Source organism: Phalacrocorax aristotelis, chromosome 1 (genome assembly GCF_949628215.1).
Source record: "Phalacrocorax aristotelis chromosome 1, bGulAri2.1, whole genome shotgun sequence".
Taxonomy (NCBI): domain Eukaryota; kingdom Metazoa; phylum Chordata; class Aves; order Suliformes; family Phalacrocoracidae; genus Phalacrocorax; species Phalacrocorax aristotelis.
The window spans coordinates 135,811,574-135,832,298 of NC_134276.1; the positions used below are offsets into that span (position 1 = coordinate 135,811,574).

At 42.2% G+C, this 20,725-nt stretch overlaps 1 protein-coding gene across 2 annotated transcripts; it reads left to right on the forward strand.

Moving 5' to 3' along the window:
- The first annotated feature begins 8,857 nt into the window (after window positions 1-8,857).
- Window positions 8,858-20,342, forward strand: LOC142052167 (killer cell lectin-like receptor subfamily F member 1). 2 transcript variants are annotated; one of them, XM_075081970.1, is made up of 6 exons: window positions 8,858-8,986; window positions 15,280-15,378; window positions 16,480-16,611; window positions 17,638-17,789; window positions 18,671-18,786; window positions 19,272-20,342. In XM_075081970.1, exons 1-6 carry the CDS (start codon window positions 8,923-8,925, stop codon window positions 19,399-19,401), a joined length of 693 nt encoding a protein of 230 aa, XP_074938071.1. In that variant the 5' UTR covers window positions 8,858-8,922; the 3' UTR covers window positions 19,402-20,342. The 2 variants fall into 2 exon arrangements, with proteins under 2 accessions (XP_074938071.1, XP_074938072.1); XM_075081971.1 differs by lacking the exon at window positions 8,858-8,986 and adding an exon at window positions 13,501-14,435 and having other exon boundaries at window positions 19,272-19,558.
- The last annotated feature ends 383 nt before the right edge of the window (window positions 20,343-20,725 follow it).

Genomic DNA, 20,725 nt, shown 5'->3' on the forward strand with positions numbered 1-20,725 from the left:
TGGAGCTTGTGATCATCAGTTCCCAGCTCTTCCCAGCATTGCAAAACATCTACAGTTCCTACTGATCTGAGAGACAGCTGTAGAAGGCCACCAGTGTGAGCACTGTGGCAGAGCTTTCCTCAATTTTAAATTTACTCACTGTCTGTGCTGCTTCCTTGCTCAAGCCAAAGACATTGTGGAGCTCCCCAGCCACTAGAGAAGAGAAAGCCTCAGCTGTGCCTGTTACTTCAGGGCTCAGGTAAATGCCCCATTCATAGCTGCACTTTTGTGTCTTCCCTGTCTTTCCTATCACATGACAATGTCATCTCAAACTTCCCATACTTCTCATACTTCCCATAAAGACCCGACGGTAATCTGCCACAGAGCAGAACTGGGAAATGTAGGCAGCCTGAATTCACATGCATACTGTGGAAACACCGAGCCTGCTTTGGGCTTCAGGCTATTCGTGAAGCCTGCCAGTCCAGCTACCACAGCGGGTCTGTTCTTAGTTTCCAACATAGCTACAAAGAAAATATGTAGTCTGGTGAGGAAAAAGTAAGAAAGATCTGTCTTGTTAGCACTTTATCCAAAGCTGGACCTGAAGAAGCTTTGTTCGTGTGCTGAGCTGCCTTCTCTCTGTAGGCTGCTCAACTGTACAAAACACCACATGAGGCGGACAAGGCTCCCTCTCTTTAAAAACATCAAGAGCAGAGGGACATGGAGAAGAGAAGGCTCCGGGGAGACCTTATTGCAGCCTTCTGGTACTTAAAGGGGGCTTACAAAAAGATGGGGACAAACGTTTTAGCAGGGCCTGTTGCTATAGGGCAAGGGGTAATGGTTTTAAACTAAAAGAGGGTAGATTTAGAATACAAAGATGACATTTTCTACAATGAGGGTAATAGAACACTGGCAGAGGTTGCCCAGAGAGGTGGTAGATGCCCAGTCCCTGGAAACATTCAAGGTCAGGTGGGACTGGGCTCTGAGCAACCTGATCTGGTTGGAGATATCCCTGCTCACTGCAGGGGGGTTGAACTAGGTGACCTTTAACAGTCCTTTCCAACCCAAACTATTCTATGACTCGATTATTCTATGACATCTGACAGTGGCCTCAACCCCCAGAATCACATCAGGAATCTCACCTCCCCAGCTGAAAAGAAATACAGAGATTTAACAGTCTGCAGTCAGTATTTAGGAGAGGGAAGTGTATAAATTACAAGAAGTCATGTCCCATCATGGAACTGATGCTTCAGCCCTCTTTGTAAACACAGGAACAGTGCATCTGTTCATTGTGTTAACTGTTGCCAAAATGAGAAGAAACACCTTTCTCTTCAAAGAAATCTGCAGTGTAAGATAATAGCCTCAAAACAACAGTACAGAGACTGGCTTTGTCTGAATAGTTTTGCATAGGAGCAATCTCTTAGGCCCTAACTCAGTAAGGCAATTAATGAAACACAAAACGTTATACAGCAAACTTGCTAAGTAGCAAACCTTGGGTTTGCTGAGAATTTCTGTGCTGGGAAAACTCCTCTTTCAATGAAATGTCAGTATATTGTAGTAACGTTTTAGTGTGCAACCACATATTGTTCGAGCATAAGCATTTCTATTCTGTCATTTGTGATAATTTTAATAATGAATGAAGGAGCATTTTAATTCCAGGCTGAGGTCAGTGCTACTAGATGCCTATACTAGAGGCTGACATGCAGAACAATCAGACCTGACAACATTCAGGGGAAGGATCTCTCATGGTTTCTTGGAGGAGTTGTATGGAAGGGGACAGGGCTTGAAGGGTTTGCTTCTGTTACAAAAACTATGAAAATGTACGAAAACATAAAAAGAATACTAGCCACTGTTGAGAAATTTGCACATAGAAGATTGGAAAATTCAGAACTAAGCTGGACCTCAAAGCCTTAATGCAGATCTTTCGGGTGTAGGAGTACTTTTACATAATTGCACACTGCTTTCTGCAAGCTGAATAAGTAGTGCAGGTAACATTTTCTCCCTTAATTTTTTTCTGAAAAAACTGTGACTGGTTACATTGTCTCATTACACAGAAATACTCTATTGGTAATTATAAACAGAAAATTCTGCGCTACTATAAACCTAATCATTAAAACCTCATTAATATTTATTTTCGAAAATACAAAAAGCTAAACAGTGACGTTTTGCTGAGAATCTTAATTCTAATCAGCCTAAGCCTATTCACAACATAAGAGGATATAATTTTTTTCTCAGTATACTATGCAACATGCCCATTTGTTTATTCTTATTCCTTTTAGATATAATGGCAACACTGACTCTGAGTATATTGATGTTCTGGTCTCTAAGAGCTGCAATAACAGACATCAATCACCTCAAAACCTTCTGATGAAGAAGAAACGTTCTGACGAATAAAATAATTCTTTCACAATCAGTGCTGAAATTTCATTGATACAAATCAAGAAGTCATTCGTATCCCAAGGTCAAAGTGGTTTGCTCTTCAGTTTGATGTCAAAGGATATCTGCTTGATCTCCCTGGTCACTCTTTGGGAGCTGCAGTCTAGACAACCCATGTCCCTGTTCTCCCTTGGCTGATGCTTGTCTCCAGGTCTATAACTTTTCATTTTAGAAGATGGTGTATGCAGTGGGTTTTGGACCATTTTGCAAATGGTCTTGCACTGACCTTCTGAACTGAGACACAGCCTCTAATGTATCACGCATGAAGTATATTCTAGTATGGGAACCTCCCCAAGTTCCTCCACAGCAAACACGTGCAAAAAAGCACTGATTTATTTCCCCCCACTACTGCATGCATTTACCTATAAGCTGATCATCTATTGCCTTACAGAACTTTTGGCAGGTTCCCTGCTCCTGAAGAAGTGGGGTTTCATTATTTTTATGTTTCTGGAAACTGCTTCTGAGTTTCTTGTTTTGCTTGACTGTATTTTCATATTCAACTTTATAGAATTTATTGTCCACTCCTTTTGCTTCATTTCAACACCTACCAAAAAGGCTGACTTCTTGCTGTTCGTAGCCTTTCTTGCCTGGTTGTTTAGCTCTGGCAGCATCCTCTGGATCCATCATTACAGTAAAAGATTATAATTTTGAAGTATATTTAATCAAGAGATGAAACAAAATAAATATCCTTCCAAAATAAAGAAAAAACTGAGTGTTTTTGACTTGGATTCACAAAACCATGTTGCCAAGAAAGGATGCCTGTTTGCCTTTCCCAGAATTCAAATTAAAAGCTCTTGTTTTCTGTTAGAAGCATATATTGGACTTCACAAAAGAAAATGAAATTATATAGCATTTTACATATGCATGCAAGTGTCTTTGAAGTTTTATTTCTGCTGAAATGAAGTGTGAAGTCTGTTTGAGAAACAAGAAGCAGGATGAAAGAAAGATGAAGCCAGTTCTCTGAAAGTGCAAAAATAAGAATGACTAGGTCTGTGATCTTGTAAAATACTATGCACATCAACTGTAAGTACACACATACTCAAAAAATTCCAGTTTAAATATAAGCATGCCTATGTTTTCCTGGATTGCTCCCTGTCTTGGTGTTTGGGGCCAAGTTGCATGCTTCATCCTTCTGCTGAGACAGTCGTTTACATTTCCAAGGCTTGTGTGACTGTCTCTTACATTCATCCCTGCAACACTGGTGTCAAGTTCTACTGCCGACCTGTGAACAACCTTGAGTTTAACTGAACTTACTAACTTATTTAATAAACACCTCTGTGTTTTTTCCCTCCAGCATCTGCTACAGCTGGGAGACACTGCCTGTAAATGTCTTGCTCCTTGACTTTCCTCTGGTACTTTCCCAAAACTGCCTTCTGATAGTGTGGAACTAAACCCCTGTTAATAGCTTAGCAGGTACAGCTATGAGATCACCACCTATCATGCACAACATTATTGATTTACCCTTCTTGTGTCCTGCATTCTCCTCCATTTTCCTTCTGTATCCATCTACTTGGCATATGTTTTTGTAGAAGTAGCTAATAAGCTTTGACAAGGTAAAATCACCATCTTGTCATACATTTGTATGGTACTTACTGTTCCAGGACTGCAGTGCTTCAGTACACAAAATTAATAATAATCCCATCCCTGACAGAATGATGTCAAAAAACCAGAACCTTGAAAATACTGTAACAAGAAGGGCTGTTCAAAGATTAATGTTTTGCTGTACATAGGTTTTAGTATGCATGTTAATTGGCTGTATTGTTATTGGATGTGTACCGTATATATGCATCAGTTGCTAGGTTAGGTTTTTTTTGGGGGGGTGTTATTCTTTTTAGCCTGAAAGACTGTTTTTCCTTTCTTTGGGTGGGTTTTCTGCAATCTTTAGTGTGGATATATGAATATATTTTCACTTCTACTCCAAACTTTTAAAAACTAATTTGAGAGTGTAAAGGGGATTTAGCACAAGTGAAGAAAAAGACTATAATATTTGAAGAGTGTATTTACCAGATACACGACTTTTTAAAACTGGTTTGTTCCCATGTAGTAGGGTAATCCATCTAGGAATCAGTTTCTGTCATTACTTCCATGGGTGGTCCTTTATACGAGCTTTCTGAGACAACCACAGGATCCACTGCCTTTGATTTACTAGAGCTTTACATAGCTTAGCAAACATACAAGAAAAAAAGAAAAAAGGAAAATAATATAGACTGGTAAGATGGTTGTGGTGGATTGACCTTGGATAACTGCCAGACACCACCCGAGGTGCTCTCTTATTCCTGCACGTCAACAGGACAGGGGAGAAAATAAGGTGAAAATGCTTGTGGGTCATGATAAAGGCAGAGAGATAACTTACCAGTTACCATCATGGACAAAACAGACTTGACCTGGGGAAAGTTAATGTAATTTATTGCAAATTAAAATAGATTTGGATAGCGAGAAGTGAAGACAAAAAGATTAAAGCAACACCTTCCTCCTGCTCCCTCTTCCCAGACTCAACTTCATTGCTTTATTCCTGACTCTACTACCCCAACCACCCACTACCCCAAGTGATGCAGTGGGATGGGGAACAGCGGATTATGGGGTCAGTCCATAACAGCTGCTATCTGTTGTTCCTTCCTCCTCACGCTGTTCTCCTGCTCCAGTGTAGGCCCTTCCACTGGCTGCAATGCTTCAGGATAGACCTGCTCCAGCATGGGTCCTCCATGGCCCACAGTTCCTGTCAGGAGAATCTGCTTCAGCGTGGGGCCTTCCATGGGCTGCAGCGTGGATGTCTGCTATGGCATGGGTCCTCTCCAGCGGTTGCAGGGAAATACCTGCTTCAGTGTGGTCTCTCCATGGGCTGCAGGGGAATCTATACTTGGGTACCTGGAGCACCTCCTCCTGCTCTCAACTTGGTGCTTACAGGGCTGTTTCTCACACTTTTTCCCTCACTCCTCTGCCTGTGTGGCATTTTTGCCCTTCCTTAAACATGTTTTCCCAGAGGTGTGACCATCTTGGCTGAGGGGCTCAGCTGTGCCCTGCGGTGGGTGGGTTGCAGCCAACTGGAACTGGCTGTGTCTGGCATGGGGCAGCCCCGGCTGCTCCTCACAGGGGCCACCCTGCAGCCCCTGCTGCCAGCACCTGGGCACCTGCACTCAAGGCAATAATAATCAAATACGATCCGTTAAAGAGTGCCATTGCTAGCACAATGTCCCTTGTGTCAGGGTGCTGCAGAGGGCTCAGTGGCCAGGAGTGGTGGTGGTAGAGAAGGGCCTGGCAGCCCAGGCCCATCCAACTGCCCCAGGTGGGAGGAAGGCAACCGGGGGCACTGAAGCAGACCAACCCCAGCCATGGGGCACCTCTCTGAGGCTATGACGTGGGCCTGCGGGGGTGCCCAGCTTGGTGGATCCTATGGCTGGGCAGGACATGGCTGTGGGGAGCTGAAGACTGGGCCTCCTCTGGTGTCTCTGGGGCAGGAGCTGCTGGCCCTGGGGAGCTGAAATGGGGTCCTGGGCCTTGGGCAGGCAGTGAGAGTGCTGGAGGGAGGACATAGAGTCCTGGGCTGTAGGCAGTTTCGGGGAGCCCGGAGGACATGGACAGGGACAGGGACAGGCAAGGCTGATGGTGCCCTTGGGCACCTTTTTTGAACACCTCTGGGGATGGTGACTCCACCACCTCTCTGGGCAGCCTGTTCCAATGCCTGACCACTCTTTCAGTAAAGATGTTTTTCCTAACAGCCAATCTAAACCTCCCCTGATGCAGCTGGAAGCTGTTTCCTCTTGTTCTGTCGCTAGTGGCCTGGGAGAAGAGACCAACACCCACCTCACTACAACTCCTTTCAGGTAATTGTAGAGAGCCATAAGGTCTCCCCTCAGCCTCCTTTTCTCCAGACTAAACAACCCCGGTTCCCTCAACCGCTCCTCGTAAGACCTGCTCTCCACACACTTCACCAGCTTTGTTGCCCTTCTCTGAACATGCCCCAGCAACTCAATGTCCTTCCTGTAGTGAGGGGCCCAAAACGGAACACAATATTCAAGGTGCGGCCTCACCAGTGCCAAGTACAGGGGCACGATCACTTCCCTGCTCCTGCTGGCCACACTATTCCTGATACAAGCCAGGATGCTGTTGGCCTTCTTGGCCACCTGGGCACACTGCTGGCTCATGTTCAGCTGGCTGTTGGCCAGCACCCCCAGGTCCTTCTCCGCCAGGCATCTTTCCAGCCACTTTTCCCCAAGCCTGTAGAGTTGCATGGAGTTCTTGTGACTGAAGTGCAAGACCCAGCACTTGGCCCTGTTAAACCTCATTCAATTGGCCTCAGCCCATTGATGCAGCCTGTCCAGGTGTCTCTGCAGAGATTTCTTACCCTCAAGCAGATGGACACTCCTACCCGTCTTGGTGTCATCTGCAAATGTACTGAGGGTGCACTTGATCCCCTCATTCAGATCATTGATAAAGATATTAAACAGGACTGGCCCCAACACTGAGCCCTGGGGAACCCTACTCGCGACTGGCTGCCGACTGGATTTGGCTCCATTCACCACAACTCTCTGGGCTCGGCCATCCTGCCAGTGTTTTACCCAGAGAAGAGTACACCTGTCCTAGCCATGAGCTGCCAACTTCTCTAGGAGAATGTTGTAGCAAACAGTGTCAAAGACATGAGTTCCCAAAAAGCTTCAGGTTAAAAATTACTGATATGTGTATGTAATTGCAATGTGGTTAAAACTATGCATTTAAAAACATCACGGAACAGCTCCTGCAACCATGATGGGAAAAAAAATGAAAGCATCATATAAAGAAATATATTCAAGTTGTGAACCTGTAGTGTCTCTGTTGTTTCTGTTTACTTTAATGTAAGTAAGTCCCATATATGTGCTGTGGGGCTGGATACAGAAGAACCTAAGCATGCTAAGTGAAACAAGACTTGTCTGGAGTGGTCGTATCTTTTATTAGACCAGCTGGTACATCTGGTGAACAGAAAAGCTATATCTGAGAGCATGTAAATCATTCAAAAGCTGTTCTAGAAACAGAGTTTCTAGAAATGGAGTTAAAAAACTCCATATTCAAACAGTGTCCTCCAAGCATCTTCCAAGAAAATTATTCAGAAATCTGGCAACACTGCAAGAGTTTGTCTGCATCGGATACAGAATTATTTAGCATTGTGACACTGCATGGGAAGTACTACCACTTCTTTGTGGAAATAGAGGATATATTTGTTGGTCACTCAGTACCTTTTGTTTCCTACTGATCTATCAACCGCAGGTAGTATGTCTGTGTTTGACAGACTTTTCTGGAAATGGCTTTTTTTTGCGGTATGCAATTGTACTGTATACAGCTTGACCCTGGCTTTCAGGTACGAACCACAATATAAAAGCTGAGGTAAAGTTACTTTGGTTTCCAAGCTTAAATGACCATTCCTAATAATCAGAGAGGTTTCGTTTATGGAATCAGTGAATAATTTCTGTCTAGTGCACTGGATGCTTTTATATTCCTCCAAACTAAGATAAGTGTTTAGGACTCTAAGTATTTAATTGCATACTACAGCTAATGACTTGATGATCTATGTCTCCCATGATGTATCACCACTAGACTCTATATGGACCCATTAAAGGTAAAGCCAGGATGTAGTCCTGACCCAAAGAAAAACTTGGGTAAAACCTGGTGATTTTGCAACAGCCAGAAATCATTACAAGCATTTCAGAGGAAAAAAAAATTCTACATTTTACTGAATCCTCAATTTCCAGAAAGAAATATTCCAAACTAGCACTTTAAAGAGCACCAACAACTTGCTAAAGTCCCCAACTTGGAAGAGACCTTGCACAGTAATTTAAAACTAAACAACTTGCTGATACAAAAAGCCCAGGCTTGTCCTTTTGAAGTGTGACAGGATGACAGGAACATTGCAAACTATGATGTTTGAACAGATCTGCTTCAGTCCCTATTTAAAGAAAGGCATTAAGTTGCTCAAATCTATGAACAGTTGCTCAAGTGGACAGGCACAAAGCAGAACCAAGGATCAATACATGTGTTTAAATGCCCTTTCCAACTATTTAATGAGACATACTCACATGATCTTCTTTTGGTAAAGCAAGAACAATTCTCAGCACTTGAGAAAAACACAGAAGTTGACACAGCTGATTTTAAAATAAAGTAAATGAGAAAAGTCTATCAATCCAGTGAAGTGGGCATGAGGGGCTCAAATCTATTCTCTCATGTGCAAGAGTATGTGTGCACTGAAAAACTGCATTTGAGGACTGATACTACATTGGAGAAAATGCAGTGTAGAAGTATCTGTTAGAAGGGTCTGAGGTTTGCCAGAGAAAGACGGAGGAAGTGAAAAAGAGAAGCACAGTTTATATTCTTAAGTTCCTTTTCATAGTCCTGCTACTGCATGGCTTCAGAGAAAAGCACGAATGGCTATTTGCTGTCCCCTTCCTGTTTATCACACTTGCTAAGTTTTGAAGCATTTCTCATAACCTAGTTTGGCACTAACAGACAGTCCTCAATAGGAGGACATGATAAAAAAACCTTGAGATGAAGAATGAAGAGGGTTACACAGAACTTTATTTCAAAACAAGGAAGAAAAGCTCCAATGCAGGTAGGCATATAAACGTTTATGGCATGCCTTCAGATTTGTTCTGTAAGTAACAAATCTCATTTGAGTTATCATAAAAAACCACAAATCTTCCAAAATTTTAGTTGGTTCTACTAAAGTTGGCAATGATATATGGCAGTATACAGAGAATATGATTGATAGTAGATAAAATACAGTAGTGATAGTGCCACCAGGCTTGGAACACTGGTGCTGCCTGTCCCACTACAAATGGAGACTAGGAGATAAAGGCATATGAGGAAAACATGAGGCAGTAGCTGTCAGCAAGTTTGGCAGTGGTTAATAGCTCATTAGCCATTTAAGTTTTCTACAGGGTCTTTAGTTGGGTGGTTTTGTTTTGCTTTGTTTTGTTTTCAGGAATCACAGCTAAGAAGGATTTAAGAATAATTTGAATGAAAACTGTAACTTACTGACCAGTAAGCTTTTCCAATCACTTCTGGGATTTTGTCAAAAGCACCAGAAGTGGCAAGGGAGAAAGTACAAAGATATATGCTGGAAGGCTTTCAAGTTCACTCTTGCTAACCTTTATTTCTTTTAAGTGTCCTAGGGAAGAACTTCTCAGGTCATAAAATACCAAGTCCTCAGAGAAATTAGACATCCAGTTTCCAGACAGTTAACTAGCTATGATGATCAGTTCCTTCCTGAGAAATCCTGGCTGCACATTTATGTAAGAACAATTTTTAATAGAAAAAAAGCAAGAGTCAACTTCAGTTACTCAGTATGGTAGGATAAATTGTGTGCAATTTTATTGACATAAATTGTGCCAGCTTGGCTATTATGACAACTTAGCTAAAAGCCTGTTCCCAGCTGCAGTAAAAGCACAGAACCAACAAAATTGAGAAAAAAAATCAGAAAAGTGATCATAAAAGCTACTATTTATTTAACTAAGAATTTTCAATGTTCTTTAAAATATTCTTCAAAGTGCACAAAAACATTGCTGCAATGGAGTAGATTGAATATTTCTATTTAAAAGGAACAGAAAGTCAGACAAGGCATATGTGTCACATACACAGAATAGTATGTGACCACAAACATGCAGAGCACAGTGACAACTCCAGGTTTAAAATGCTCTAGCATCATTGTCTACCTGCATGTTTGGGTAGCATGGCAGGACAGGGCAGCAGAAAGACTTCAGGTAAGCAACTGAAGAGAACTGTGCTTTCATTTAGCTTGTCAAACAGTGCACTGCGAGCTGAGTCTCTGCTTGTAGTGAAAGGTGCATGAGCTAGCTTTAGACCAGACGCAGTCTAGTCATGGCAGCACAATATACATATGGAATACAGGAGTGTATTCACTGGAGTGGTTAGAAATGGTTGCAATGCCTCATTGGCAAAATCTAGTGTGTAGTACAGAAGGAAGACAACAATGCAGAGCTCCCCTTCCCCCTTCCAGTCCTATCCAGTCTTGCCAGTGGTGCAAGCTGCAGAGCTGTCTTGAGAAGTTGGGCAAATGCTGAGCTGTTAGCCTAGGCTGTGTTGTCAGGTCTGCAATATTGCTGCTACCAGAGATCATTCTGGATAGCTGACCGCTAATCTGAGTATTTACACAAGTCACTGTTACTGTTTTGCCTGCAGTCTAGGCATTGTGCAAATCATGGCAGAGTTAAGATTAGACCTCAGATACCCTGACTGCCTTTTTATGTCAAAATCACTGCATAATACCCAAAGGAAGAAGGCAAATCCACACAGATGCTTAACCATAATATGTTGCATAGCCAGCAAAAAGTACTGCATTCTGTTTATATATATCTGCCATCTAAATAAGGTGGCAATATAAAAAACAGTGGAGATTGGCTGTTTGAATAGTTAAAAATGACTAGTCAGATACAGCATTTCCCAAGTAGGTATAACTAAATAGACAAATGAAGAAAACCAATGTTTGACCTCTGTGCAAAACAATGACAGTTGGAAGCCAGACGTGAAGCGAAAACATTAGTGGAAATGAGTTTATCATATGCCAAAAGGTTCAAGTTGTTTTGTGATTTGAAATACAGCCCCAGGCATTACCTTTTTTAAATAATAGTGTAGAAGCAGAGAACTTTTCAAACAGCTGATTTTCATCTGATCTGGACCACCAGCATTTGAAATGTAATGGCTTTTGAAGGATACTTCCATGGGCAACTTCCTGATCTTCTTTACTAGTTACAGAACAAGTTCTCCACAGGGTACACCATACTGGCATCCTGTTTTCTCTTCCAGAAATGGCTGTTTCCACAAAATGGAAAATCATCCTTCTGTTATTCTCTGACTTCATTCCTGGGCCCCAACTCAAGGGAAGTTTGCATGTAAAATCTTTTTTTCCTATGAAGTTAAGTTTGGATGCAGAGAACAGGGTATTGCATCTTGCTCTAGATGAACATGCACATTTTCCTGCAAATGCTGATGTTAGAAAGCTAGGAAAAAAAAATTTCTGCATAGCTGGTCGACTTCCAACTATTCTCCTCCTTCTTCCAAGCAATCATTTGAGGCATCATAGAACATCTTTTATGCCTCAGTTATTTTAAAGATCTTTGCTGTATTTCAGCCTACAGTAACTATATAACTACCCCTTCCAAAAGCACACTGACAACCTGCTGGAACAAGTCCAGCGGAGGGCTCCTGAGATAGTTGTTGAGCTGGTGAAGTGACACAGCAGAAGAGGCTCAGATAATCGGCTTTATGCAGCCCTAAGAAAAAAGGCTGAAGGGAGTCTTACTCCTCTCCTTAACTACTGAATGGGAGGGTGTAGACAAAACCAAACTCTTTGTGAAGGTACACATTCAAAGACACAAGTTGGAACATGGAAAATTACAACTTGATATAAGAAAATTTTTCATATCGTGGTGGTGATCAAACATTAGGACAAGAGCCTGGAAAGGCCGTGGAACCCTCATCCTTGGGGATATTTAGAAATTGGCTGGACAAGGCTTTGGGAAACCTGCTCTAACATGGGCCACCTTAAGCAGGAGTCTAGAGCAGATGGCCTCCTGAGATTCCTTCCCGCCTACATTGTTCTGTGATTCTATGTCAAAATATGCAGAAATCCTGAAATACAGTGAGTGAGTGAGCAAACAAAACAGCAGGTTTCACTGGGAAGTGGCACGGCAGGAGTGTGACAGTCCTCCAAGAATTAATGCCAAACATAACTATACTAGGAGGTATAGGTCAGCAATTTTGATGTAATATTAATGAGGTTTTTTCTGATAATTTTAACTGTGCAGTTTTACTGTAATTGGACTATTAAGTTGTTTGTTATGTTCTGATTAGACTGTTATAACTTCAGCTAGCCAAACAATGACTTCTTGGCTTTGTATATAAAGTGTGCCATTCCTTTTTGACTGTAATAAGACGCTGAGTGTAACAAAAACTGTGAGCAGCTTTTGTGTAAATCCTGTCTGTGGATGGCAGCCTCCAGTGATCACAGAAGACCAGGAATGCAGCTAACGTGTGTTCCTGGCCAGCTCCATTTTATAAGAACTGTGGGAGTTGGGCAACAGGGGGTTGCTCAAGCCCTCAGAGCCCAATTTGCATGACACAGATACTGACCAAGAGCTTACAAACTTTAAAGGCTTAACACCAAAAGTTTCCTGTGAAGACATGAAGTGAGACAGCACAGGGGCAATGTGGTCAGTGACACAGAGGCCAGGTCAGGAAATCCAGCCTTCAACACTAAAGGCAAGAAATTAAATTCTGAAATAGAATCATAGAAGCATTACGGTTGAGAAAGACCTCTAGGATCATCAAGTCCAACCGTCAACCAAACACCACCATGCCTCCTAAACTGTGCCCTGAAGTGCCACATCTACACTTTTTTTGAACACCTCTGGGGATGGTGACTCCACCACCTCTCTGGGCAGCCTGTTCCAATGCCTGACCACTCTTTCAGTAAAGATGTTTTTCCTAACAGCCAATCTAAACCTCCCCTGATGCAGCTGGAAGCTGTTTCCTCTTGTTCTGTCGCTAGTGGCCTGGGAGAAGAAACCAACACCCACCTCACTACAACTCCTCTCAGGTAGTTGTAGAGAGCCATAAGGTCTCCCCTCAGCCTCCTCTTCTCCAGACTAAACAACCCCGGTTCCCTCAACCGCTCCTCGTAAGACCTGCTCTCCACACACTTCACCAGCTTTGTTGCCCTTCTCTGAACATGCCCCAGCAACTCAATGTCCTTCCTGTAGTGAGGGGCCCAAAACGGAACACAATATTCAAGGTGTGGTCTCACCAGTGCCAAGTACAGGGGCATGATCACTTCCCTGCTCCTGCTGCCTGTTGTGGTTTAGCCGACAGCTCAGCCCCACACTGTCACTCGCTCACTCCCCCACCAGTAGATGGGGAGAGAATCAGAAGGGTAACGCCCATGGGTTGGGATAAGAACAGTTTAATATTTAAAATTAAAAGAAACAACAACAGAAATGCAATGTAAAGGAGAACAACGAGAGGCGCAAAATCCCTGGGGGGGAAGGAGGGGAACGAACCACCAAAACAAACCACATGCGACACAGCCACCCACCAACCCAACACTGCACCGCTCCCGAGATGCAACCTGTCCCCCCCTTAATATACTGGTCATGGTGTCACGTGGTATGAAATGCATATGCCATTGTCCAGTCGGGGTCAGCTGCCCTGGCCGTGGCCCCGCCCCTCCCAGCCCCCTGCCGCAGGCAGAGCGAGGGAAGCTGGAAAGGTAGCCCCCCCACGGTGAGGAGAATTAACTCCTTCTCAGCCAAAACCAGCACATAGCCACACTATTCCTGACACAAGCCAGGATGCTGTTGGCCTTCTTGGCCACCTGGGCACACTGCTGGCTCATGTTCAGCTGGCTGTTGGCCAGCACCCCCAGGTCCTTCTCCGCCAGGCATCTTTCCAGCCACTTTTCCCCAAGCCTGTAGAGTTGCATGGAGTTCTTGTGACTGAAGTGCAAGACCCAGCACTTGGCCCTGTTAAACCTCATTCAATTGGCCTCAGCCCATTGATGCAGCCTGTCCAGGTGTCTCTGCAGAGATTTCTTACCCTCAAGCAGATGGACACTCCTACCCGTCTTGGTGTCATCTGCAAATGTACTGAGGGTGCACTTGATCCCCTCATTCAGATCATTGATAAAGATATTAAACAGGACTGGCCCCAACACTGAGCCCTGGGGAACCCTACTCGCAACTGGCTGCCGACTGGATTTGGCTCCATTCACCACAACTCTCTGGGCTCGGCCATCCTGCCAGTGTTTTACCCAGAGAAGAGTACACCTGTCCTAGCCATGAGCCACCAACTTCTCTAGGAGAATGCTGTGGGAGACCATGTGAAATGCTTTACTGAAGTCCAGGTAGACAATATCCACAGCCTTTCCCTCATCCGCTAGGTGGGTCACCTGGTCATAGAAGGAGATCAGTTTGGTCAGGCAGGACCTGCTTTTCCTGAAGCCATGCTGGCTGGGCCTGATCCCCTGGTTGTCCTGCACATGCCTGGTGAGTGCACTCAAGATGGATGGTTCTGTCATCTTCCGTGGTACTGAGGTCAGGCTGACACGCCTGTAATTCCCCAGGTCCTCCTTCCACCCCTTTTTGCAGATGGGTGTCACATCAGCAAGAGAAGCCCTGTTTAATGCACAGCTACTTAACTTTTTAAACATTTTGTAGTAATTTTCCAGTTTGGATTGTCTGAACATCAAAGCCTCAATAAAAAAAAAAAAGGTCAAGTTATATTGTTGACTTTTCTAAAGGCCTTTGACTTGGCTTCCAGTGTACAGGTGATAAAACTAGTTCATCCTTGAGTTACAGGACTAACTACTAATTTTCAGAAAAGCTACTGGTCCTTTCTTGATTGATAGTGTTGGTATTTGTAGCCCTACAACCTCATTTTTCTTCTTACTTGTTATATACATCTCTTTCTTTGCAACTGTTAGAAAATTCAGGTCTTCCTCTTTCACTAAATTTGTGGGGTTTTTGTAGCAACCTTTGTTAAATGCTTGCTGTGACATCTAACAGTCTTCATGGTATCTGCAAGTGACATCCACCTGCCACAAAGAAGCAGAAACTGTTCAGTAGCTGTGCCACTCAAAATGAAGTTGCAAACAGTGAAGACAGCATAAGAAAATTCAAGCTCCCAGAAAGTTTTCATAAATGAAAGTTTATTAGATGCAACAACCACTTGATATGCAGGAGGCAACTAAAAGGGAAAAGGCAACTGTGAAAAGCACATCGCAAAGTGACAGTGTTGGACGTTTTGTCTGAAAGATGCCTAGAGAAACCCAGATTTATGTCCTGGGTAGCATCTCATGCTGTGTTTGTAAAACTCTCTTATTTCTTGCAGAACTTCCCTCTAATTCTTCAGGCTTGCGGTACCTTGCTGCTCTCTCAGGATTTATGAACGTTGTATTTCTGGGAGCTGTGATCACATTAATTCATCAATGTGAGTGACCAAGTGAAATGTTTTATTTTAATTCTTGTCACTGAATGCTTTGCTTTATTAACTGTCAGTGAAATTGACAGGTATTAATCCTTAACTTAAACAAGTTTTGCAAACAAACTGTTTTGGTAAGGTGACAAGACCACTCATGCTTTCTACTATTGTGTTTCTGATGAAAGTGGGAGGGAGTCACCAACATTTCTGGGGGTGTGTATCTGCAGAAGGTCCATGATTTTCAGAGGAATTTTGCATGTTTGGGGTGTATGAAGAGGGCTGGATTATTTTTCAATTTTCCATCCCCCAGTCTGAGAGTCCCTCCTCTTCTTTTCCAAAACAGAACGGATCACAAAGGTTTCTAGACAAAGAATCCATCCACCCATCAGTTTAGAAAAACTCTTTTAGTGATGATATAAAAATGTGTGTACCTTTAAGTTTATAAAAGTGGCCTTTCCATTGTCCACAGAATTTGTGCATAAGCACTGGGTCACTGCCAGCACTGAGCACTGTCAAACAAGTTGAACAAGCTTTAAGGTTGCTGTCAACAAGCACCTGAATATTGATCAGGAATCTAATTTTAGTTTCCTTCTTTAGAAAATCTTGGCCTGGTAGTCCCAATGTCCAGCCTGCTTCTGGACATCAAAATCACCTTGCACATCAAAATCACTTGAGAACCCAGGAGAAAATGAGAATTGAGAAGCACTTCTGGGCATAAGTATGCTGCAGAGTCAGATGTTCTGCCTTTCTCTAGATGCAAGTCCTGCCCTCTCACATCAACCCATTCTTTTCTGAAATAAGCCCAATACAAATTTCAGGAACTGGAAAAGGTACAATCATGTTATTTGAAAGACAACTGTTGCATACCCTGTTGTCAAAAGCATGGAAATAATGACTGTCTTTGTGAAGTCAGTCACCTCAAGTACGTGTTTAACGTGTATGATTTGGGTGCTCAACTCTCTGCCTACCATTTACAGGAGAGCTGGAAGGACAAATGAGCAATCTGAGTTCCACTTAAAGCTACTATTGTTATCTGTGGAAAAATACTATGGGGTTTCTATACAGTTCACTTGTGAGCTTGACATTAAAATGCTGGAGATTTTTGTCCAGGTGACTTGTTATCAAGTGATGTGTGGAAGCCCGGAGAAAATCTTTCTGAAAGTGACAGTATCTTTGAGGAAGATCTTCGTGAAAACAGCTTACTGACTACATTAAAGGAAAGCTTATGCATGCATACAAATGGTAAGGAAAGTCTCACTCATAGTAGAATAAATGGTTAGAAGCTCTTGAAAAGATTAATATAAAATATTAATATTTATAAATAAAAATAACTATAAATGTAAATATTTATTATTTAAATTTTAAATATAAATTATTTATTATTTATAATACCTATAAATATAAAAACACCTGCACAAAGGAATTGATCTTTAGATACCGGAATAAGCACGTTTATCTTGGTAAAGGTGTATAAAGTAATCTATTTTAGAGTTCCATCCCTCAAAATTTTAGTTCAAGCAAAAGATAAAAGTGCAGCAGTGTTACTGAAGGTCTTTGTTATTTCTCCATGCATGCCACTGAACTATACTACTCCCAATGATTTCAACAGAGCTGGGATTTTGTCTGTGGCTTTTACCTCAATTATTATGTAAAATGTTTAGTATGATTATCACAGAATCACTGAATCACAGGTTGGAAGGGACCTCAGGGATCATCTAGTCCAACCTTTCTAGGAAGAACACAGTCTAGACAAGATGGCCCAGCACCCTGTCCAGCCGAATCTTAAAAGCGTCAAATGTGGCCGAGTCAATCACTTTCCTGGGGACACTATTCCAATGGTTGACTGTTCTCACTGTGAGAAATTTTCCCCTCATATCCAATCAGAATCTCCCCAAGACCAACTTGAGTCCATTCCCCCTTGTCCTCTCCATGTGACGCCTTGTAGAAAGGGAGTCTCCATCTTCTTTGTAGCTGCCCCTTAAGTACTGGTACATAGTGATGAGATCACCTCTAAGCCTCCTTTTCTCAAGGCTGAACAAACCCACCTCTCCAGAGTTCTAAAATATTTAAAGGCACAGAGAAATCCCTAATTAAAGAATGACAAGGACAATGTGCTTTCTTAAACCGAGCGATGCCATCACAATTTCTGCCCCAACCCTGGTTTAAAGTTTCTTACTCTCTTATTCAAAAGCCCCATAAAAAGCAGGAGTTGATACCAGCTGTAAAAAAAAAAAGTGACAAAATCTCTTCACCCCAAACTCTTCACAGACTCCAGATGTGAACTTTGCCCCACTGGCTGGAAGCTGCATTGTGGGAAATGTTATTTCTACTCAGAAACTCGTGACACCTGGGAGAATAGTAGACAGTATTGCTCAGGAAAAAAATCTAAGCTCCTGATTATAGAGGATGAGACTGAAATGGTAAGCTTATAAGGCACTCTGTGGTTTAAATTTTCTTTTTACTTTGTGAATCCATGTATCGAACTACAGCTTCCCATGCATTTTTAGAAGTCTTTTCTAATTCAGATATGCTCATAAAAGACATTGTCAGCGGTAAGTGCACTCATGGTTGGCTTCTGCAGAATAGAAACATTTGTGTCAAAAAGACCAGTAGCCTATGTTTTATTTAAATAAATGCAATGGTATGTCTAGAGATTATCTCCAACAAGAAGCAGCTGGTATTTGAAGGATCCTTGCATGTTTTATTCCAAATCAAACCTGTTCAGAACTTAGCTGTCATAAAGGCTATTGCCATTCTTTCAAGGGATGGGGCTGTTTCTCTATACTTTGTACATTTTAAAATGTCAGTACCAGGTCTGTGGCATTAGAAAGAACAGCTCTGTGGACCAAACCCTAATCTGTAGAGTGTCTCTTTTGTGTTACTGATTTGGCTTAAAAGTGAACCAGTTCAGACAGTCACTTCTAGATCATCCAGGAGGGTGATCCGGCAAAATGATCACCTCCCTTCATTGTAGGGGGGAAAAAGAGGAGATAGCTTCAGATCAGCCTGATCCTCATCTAAAATGTGCTAGTGGAATGGGCCTGGGCCCACCAAGGAGCCAAAGGTTAGCTCCTTAGTTGCTCCAGTTACCATCAATAGCCACAGTACTGGGTGTAGTTGAGAATCTGAACTAATTTCCATGTGGTTTTTTTCCTTCTCAATTTCTTGCGAACATTCTCTGGACTCTTTGGGCATGAAAGCCTTGCTGCTTTTAAAATATTAATTACCACTATACATTACTGGTGCTGGAGCTTTATGAAGTGTCATTATCATGAGAGTTCAAAGACATACCTCTCTCTAGGATTTCTTGAACAAACTGAAGGATAAAGACATTGGCTTTATTTGGACTGGATTAAGCTTTGATGAGGAGGAAGGAAGATGGGTATGGCTCAGTGATCCCAAACATCCAGGGCACAGGTATGTTCATTTTGGAGTGAACCTGTGCTGGCTTCCGTGACGTCTTTTCCACTTGCTGTGCCTGGACTGTTGAGCAATTAGACTGTGAGAAAGGAGTAGTAAGATATCAGGGCCCATACTCCAGTTATGTAGACATATATAGACAGCTCAGCCTATTCTGATTTTTCTCAGTAGAGAATTCTGATCAAAACATGCAATTGAAAAGTGGAATTCCTTGGCAGGTGTCTGAAAAGGAACTAATTTTATCAGGAGATGCTTATGCTGTGTAAGCTTCTTACTTCCAGCTGCATAACCACAGAATCATAAAATTATATGATTCCATGATAGAGAAAAACAGAGAAAGGGTGAAGCTTACTAACACATAAAACCTGTCTGCACGTCAGGGAATCAAAAGAATGACAGCATAAAGACATGGTTTCACTCTTTGTGTACGCAAACTAATTTTTTCGATGATCTTCATATCTGTGTGTTTTTGGCTCTTGCAGTTTTACAATAAAAGGAAGGAAGAAAGAAGAAAAATGTGCTGCCTATAAATTGACAGAAATGTATGCTGATAATTGCCAATCCCTATACAAGTGGGTTTGCAAGAAGAGTGCAGTCCTTCTGGGTACCTAAAATATTGGAAAGTGAAAGTGAATAGGGTCTTCAAAGGTTTACATCACTTTACAGTGTATAGGATACCTGAATTAAAATTAAGGGGAAACTGTTGACCAGAATTGTGGTGAACTCATGCATTGTGATACTACTTGTGATTAAAATTCAGGGAGATTTCAGGCTTGTGTCTCTCTTTTCAGGATGAAGGTATAAAATCTATGTGTCTTTCTGCATGCTTATATACTGCCCCTTAGAACTATTACAATAAGCAGCTTACTAACTTTAAATAGCTTATAGAGTTTAAGAGTTGTGTAAGCCACAGGTTTTTTGAGTTTTTTTGTTTGAAAAATTTTTGACAATTGCTGGGGAATTCCTAAATTGACAATTGACAATTCCTAAAGGCATTGAGCCTAACAGAGCATAAAATTGCAAGGATACCTGTGAGATGGGTGTTGCTTCTATAGGTATGATGTAATTAAAACCACATCCCTCAGCAGAACTTACTTTACATACACATCTATTATCAGATAAATTATACACAGTGAGATAATTTACAATAATTTGTGGACACCTGATGAACACAAAGTTGCAATGGTGTTATACATTTCTAACATTATCTGGCTAGATCCTTGATACCAAAAAAACTTTTTCATAAAATTGGTACATGGTTGTACGTCATACTCATAGGTACTTCTTTCTATCCCCATAACTGAGGAACTCCTGGTTTCCATCATGGTCTGTTTTTTGTGTAGCCCAGAAGCATCCACTTTTACATAGCTGTTTTATATCTCTGGCATCATATATAGCACTACACAAACATGCAGTCTTCCCAGTCCCAACATTGCAAATGTACATGTAATAGCATGCATTCTTCTAAAATACAATTTACCATTGTATTTATTTCTATACACATCCATGTACGTTTATGTTACATATACAAACATCATATATTAGTGATCATGATCACTGTTATTATTGGAGAGAAATGGGGTTTCCCTCGCCTGGAGATGAGAGATGAGAACACCTTCCAATTGGTTCCATTTTTCCCCCATTATTCATAGATGAATGTAGTGGGTTGGATGAGTGAGGTGGATTAAGAACTGACTCAACAACAGAGTTTAGAGGGTCGTGATCAATGGGGCAGAGTCTGGATGGAGGCCTGTCACTAGTGGTATTCCCCAGGGTTCTGTGCTGGGTCCAGTCCTGTTCAACATACTCATCAATGACCTGGATGATGACATAGAGTGTAACCTCAGCAAGTTCGCTGATGATACCAAGCTGGGAGGAGTGGCTGATACACCAGAAGGCTGTGCTGCCATTTGGCGAGACCTGGACAGGCTGGAGA

Bases quoted from the DNA above. Each gene is read 5' to 3' on its own strand.
- LOC142052167 (XM_075081970.1), top strand. From the start codon at position 8,923: ATGAAGAATGAAGAGGGTTACACAGAACTTTATTTCAAAACAAGGAAG. The intron at 8,987-15,279 runs GTAGGCATATAA...TATTTCTTGCAG, and splicing joins GAAGAAAAGCTCCAATGCAG to AACTTCCCTCTAATTCTTCA. The intron at 18,787-19,271 runs GTATGTTCATTT...TGGCTCTTGCAG, and splicing joins CCCAAACATCCAGGGCACAG to TTTTACAATAAAAGGAAGGA.